At 52.6% G+C, this 5,169-nt stretch overlaps 1 protein-coding gene across 1 annotated transcript; it reads right to left on the reverse strand.

Annotated features, from left to right (window-relative positions):
- Positions 1-482: 482 nt before the first annotated feature.
- hps6 (HPS6 biogenesis of lysosomal organelles complex 2 subunit 3) lies at positions 483-4,829 on the reverse strand. Its single transcript, XM_080782592.1, has 2 exons — positions 1,510-4,829; positions 483-1,257 (listed from the first exon to the last, which is right to left on the reverse strand). The coding sequence occupies exon 1, from the start codon at positions 4,498-4,500 to the stop codon at positions 1,654-1,656; it is 2,847 nt and encodes a 948-aa protein (XP_080638718.1). The 5' UTR covers positions 4,501-4,829; the 3' UTR covers positions 483-1,257; positions 1,510-1,653.
- Positions 4,830-5,169: the final 340 nt, after the last annotated feature.

The following is a 5,169-nucleotide window of genomic DNA, read 5'->3' on the forward strand; positions in this document are numbered from 1 at the left end:
AACAGAATTACACCCCCAAATGTAATTTAGGAACAGAACAATTTTTTATCTGGCATTTTAGAAGGAATTTCCCATGGGTGGGACTATAAGACGGGACAGACTGAGACAAGATGGACGTCAGACAGACAGACAGACAAAGCAAACGAGTTAAGAATGTTGTAGAAGTACCACACAGACAGACCTTTACAGTGAATCATAAAGAAGAGGTTAAAAAAATACAATTAAACACTATCCAAATGTGGTTAATATTTGAGCTTTACAGTTGAAAGAGGAAGACAAAGCCAGAAGGTAAATATCAGAGGATGGACTTTCACCCCCAAACCCTCCCTAAACAACACATACTGTGCAGGTACATTCAAAACAGGGAGCGCACTTTGTGCTGACATAGTCCATACAGATGAATGCATGAAACCCCCCCCCCCCCCCCCCCCCGCAAATCACTTCAACAACTGGCTAGGACTCTAGCCAGAGTAGGGATTAGGGCTGGGCGATATGGACAAAATCAAATATCATACCTTGATATAAATATTGTGACGGTAATATTGCGACGATATACATTTTCTACACTTTTTTAAATGTCAAAAGTAGCAACACCACTAGTTGTAGTCAGTAGATCAGTATTTTTTGCTAATTTTGACAACTTGATAAAATAGTGTAAAGTATAAAATAAGGCTTAGGTGATTCATCCATATCACGAACGATACGATATGCAAAATCCCAGACGTCATATATTGATCAATATAATATTGTCCAGCCCTAGTAGAAAATATTTGGCTACAGATAGCAGACACAAAATACCATATGGCAGAGAATATATTGCAGGCAGAGTACAAGTACAAGCCCTCTGCTACATATCAACATATATTACTATCATTGTCTTTTCATAAAGGCCAGGTCATGGCACATTAACTGTGCCAAGACCCCTGGGCTTTCAAGACCATGTCTGGGAGTACTATTTAAATAATATATGTATATATATATACAGACTTAGAATGGATATCAATACGTATGTGCAATGGTTCAGTAGTCGTTTAATAGGTTATAGTAGTCAATCCGAGGACAACTGCAGCCCACAGAAATTGTGTCTCAATGTCTCAATACAATATAAATTTCATAATACTGACTTATTGTTCCGTTCCAACACAATGTGCTTTGATTAATAACCTTTAAAAATTGTCAATTTTCCAGACACCTGATGTGAGGTGCTTCTTTAATCTCCTTGTGTTATTAGATCTGCTCTCGTTCATTTAACCCATTCTGAACGGGAACCCGTTTTGGTGTTGGCATCATGTTATGCTTTAGCTATTGAAAAATAGCAGATCTACAAGCTCATAGCGTGCCACCGAGTGGCGCGCTACGAGCTTGTAGGTCTGCTATTTTAGAAAAATCGAAGAGCGACTGACATTTTTAGAATCTGATCTCAGGTCAGAATAGGTTAATCAGACCAGTGTGTGTCCTACTGGAAACCTCATATGAATCTGATCTCAGGTCAGAATGGGTTAAGGTAACTACTACACATACTACTCAAAAACTGTAAACTCAAGTAAGTTAACGTGCGGAATGTGCTATGATAATGTTCTTTTCCTCAACATGCAAGGATGTGATTGTGTGTGTGTGTGTGTGTGTGTGTGTGTGTGTGTGTGTGTGTCTCAGTCAGACTGGGTGAATAGGTAACGTCACCCTGCCCCCTTGGACGGTCTTGTTGGAGCACTCCTGTGCGGGCGGCGCTGAGGCGATGCAGACGTCCTGGACCCCCGACGCCTGGTTTGGGGACGAGGGAGACTGCAGGATGTCGGCGTACCTCTGGCTGGGCTTGGTCTCCCTCTGGAGGACTCTGCTCAGCAGGGGCTTCAGCAGGCCCACGGTCAGGTGGCCGCGGTGGGGGTCCCCGAACGGGGCCGGGGAGGTGCAGGACAGCAGGGGGGAGCCGGACGAGGCGGGCGGCGAGTTGTGGGACGGGATGTTCTTCAGCACCAGGTTGAGGATGGCGGTGACGGTGACGTCCTCCGGGCACAGGGTCCACAGCAGGTCCAGGTAGGGGTCCAGGTCTCGGTGCTGTGCCACCTCGCAGAGCAGAGTGGTGAAGATCTCCTTGTTGAGCAGCGGGCTCTGCTGGCAGAAGCGCTGCGCCACCTGGGTGACGCGCTCCCACTGGTGCCGGCCCATGAGAATCCGCAGGGCCTGGAGGATGGCGTTGGGCCGCCCGCTGACCAGCAGTAACTCCACTTCCAGGTCCTGGACCTGGTGTCTGTCGGGCCCGGGGCCCGGGAGGATGGCCAGGGCTCGTTTGTAGAGGGGCAGGCTGCCCTCGCCGCCTTCCCCCCCCGCCCCCCTCCCAACAGGGTATCCCCAGGAGGAGGAGGCCAGGCTCAGTCCCAGGCCTGCGGAGCCTTGCTGCAGCTGGGCGATCTCCAGGAACCTGGGCAGCCAGCCGGACTGGAAATTGAATATGGAGTGACACAGGAGCTCAAACACGGGCAGCACCGTGTTAGCAGCCGGGAAGTTGGAGCTGGGCAGTTTGGGGTTGGATTTGGGGACGGGACCGGCTCTGTGGCTGAGCTTTTGTTTTGGCTGGCCGTTGGCATAAGGGACGCCGGCTGACGTGCTGGGCGCTGGAACAGGGCTCAGGATAGTCTTCCACACGTCCTGCGGGGCCCAGCTGGACAGAGTGTCCTCCCCGTTACAGCGCAGCTGGAGGGCAGCCTTTGCGGCGCTCCAGGCTTGGCAGGGAAAGATGCTGAAGATGGTGTTGAGGTGGAGCACCGCCTCTCTGTCCAGCTCGCCAGAGGACAGCAGTCGAGTCACTTCCTGCTCGACTAGACTGTCGCGCACTGCTTCCACCTCCTTCGCGCTGCCCTTCACCAGAGTCCCCTTCACCTGCTCCAGGGACACCAGAGACTTCAGCTCGGCCTCCAGGGACCCCAGCAGCTTGTCCGGCCCTTTCTCACCTGCGCCTCGGCCTCCTTGCTGGGAAAGCCCCACCCCCTGCAGCCCCCCTTCGCCGCTGAGGTAGTCCCTGACGATGGAGGCCAGAGAGATGGGAGCCTGGAACATGCCTCCCTTTTTCAGCTTGTCCACAGTCAGCTGGGTGCTGCTCAGGCTCCGCTGCTGATAGTACTTACACGCCTCCTCGAAGACGGCCTCCAGCAGGAGAGCTCCGGGGCGGAGGAGGCTCTCGGCCTCCTGTAGGAGCGCTCTGGGGCGGAGGAGGCCCTCTGCGTCACACAGAGGAGAGGCCCTCAGCCGGGGGTCCGACTCGCGCTGCATCACGGCAAACAGCCCCGTCTCCGACAGCAGGCGAGGGACCTGCGCGTCAGTGCGGTCCACATACAGCAGCCCCTCTCTCTTCAGAGAGATCTTCTCCAGCTCTCTGCCACACTTCAAGTCTATCAGGTACAGGGTCCGACCCACGGTCAGCGCTAGGGTGTCGTGGTACGCGTGGAGGCTGTTGTGTGTCCCACAGCTCGCCGTGCAGTTGTCTGCCAATTTGTACACCTGCCGCAATGTCCCGTCCCCCTGCAACAGGCTCACCCAGCCCGTGCTCAGCAGGAGCAGCAGACCGCCGCGCGCCGCAGGGGAACAGCAGTAGATCTCGGGCGGCTCGAGCGACGACAGGTATCCTAAGCAGTCTGCCGCCAACCGTTTAAAATCAGATTCTTTAACCGAAGGAGAGTCTCTCTTAAACAGCGTGCCTTTACAGGCGCTGCTCACTCTGAAGGTGTCGTGCTGAGGGAACCAGACCAGGAAGAACTTAGAGATGCTCCGGAGAAGTTTGTCTCTCTGGTCTGGAAGCAGGTAAACGTGCTCACCTGAGCTGACCACGGTGAAGCGGGGGTTGTTGTGAAGGGCGATTTTCACCCCTCCCAAAGTGACAGCCCCCTCCTCCACCTCAAAGGCACGTTTACAGATACAGTATCTGAAGTTGTTCCTGGTGGCGGTGGTGGCAGAGCTCTCAGAGGGCGGTCTCTCCTCACACCAGATGATGTGGCCCGAGCAGGCGGACACAGACACCACTTTGGCCCGGGGGCTGTTGCACAGGTCCGCGGTCTGCAGGAAATTCCAACCCGCTCTGCATTCCTGGAACCTCCAGAACTCAGCTTTTCCATTCTCAAACACCACGGCTAGTGTGGCAGCACTGTTGTTGTTGCTCTGCTTATCTCTGGTGTTATTATTAATGCCGTTATTATGGTTCAGATAGACCAGGTCCACTATTGGCACAGTTCGTGTCAGACCCAGATCCAGGCGGTTGTGGCTGCGGATAAGCTGGGGTCTGTCATACTTGTCAAAAGTCATAAGACCCACTCTGGGTCTGCGGAGAATGACATGAATGTGACGCCCGTCTGGACTCACACGCACATCTTCTGACAGAGGTCTGGTTCGGCACTCACCACTATCACCACCGCCGGCGCTTTGGCTCGTCTGTTTCAGTAGCTCGCTTAATTCCTTCCCACCAGTATAGTCCCCGAAATCAGTCACTTGCTCCAGCACCAGCCGTGTCATGGCTCCGACTGACTGCAGGACGACAGCAGGGAATGCGGGGCTAGTAGTACTCACTCAGTCCGTCCCGTTAAGTGACTAGCCAGCTAGCCCGTCACTTCATCCACTAGCCAGCTAGCCCGTCAGCTACAAATCACATCCCGTTATTAGTTCCTACAAGTGGCATCTTTTCACCGTCCCTCGGCGGCCGATCCATCCACGGATATCCTCTGGGTGAGTTAATTCCATGGCGTCGGCGCGCAGCATCGTTGAACAGGCAAAGTTGACACCGACCCGGTCCCGTTTGTTTTATTTTATTTAATCTATTAAGTCCAGAAAGACACTGTAGTCATTCCGACGCTGTACCTCCTGACATCACGAGATTGTTAATTTCCGGATACAGAGAGTACACTGCTAGAGGGGCTGGATCCCATCGTCAGGGAGGTCACAGTCCATCTGTGATTGGCCAGTTGGGTGTCAAGCAGCTTGCTAACGCGCTGTCAGCGATGCTGACTAACCAATCAAAACGCAATCATCCTCCCAGGAGATGGAATGTGTAAACTGTACCAAGTATATGTTTTGCATAAGGGGGAGGGGCAGAGACACAAAACATGTGTAAAAGATTTCTACAAAGATTTTTTTTTTCAATTAATAAAATATTCAGTCCCCTGGTCTGCTAAATCTCAACGTGTG

Source organism: Protomyctophum bolini (genome assembly GCF_963924005.1).
Source record: "Protomyctophum bolini genome assembly, chromosome: 14".
NCBI classification, from domain to species: Eukaryota; Metazoa; Chordata; class Actinopteri; order Myctophiformes; family Myctophidae; genus Protomyctophum; species Protomyctophum bolini.

What these genes read in the sequence shown, in the direction of transcription:
- hps6 (XM_080782592.1), bottom strand. Translation starts at nt 4,500, where the DNA reads ATGACACGGCTGGTGCTGGAGCAAGTGACTGATTTCGGGGACTATACT.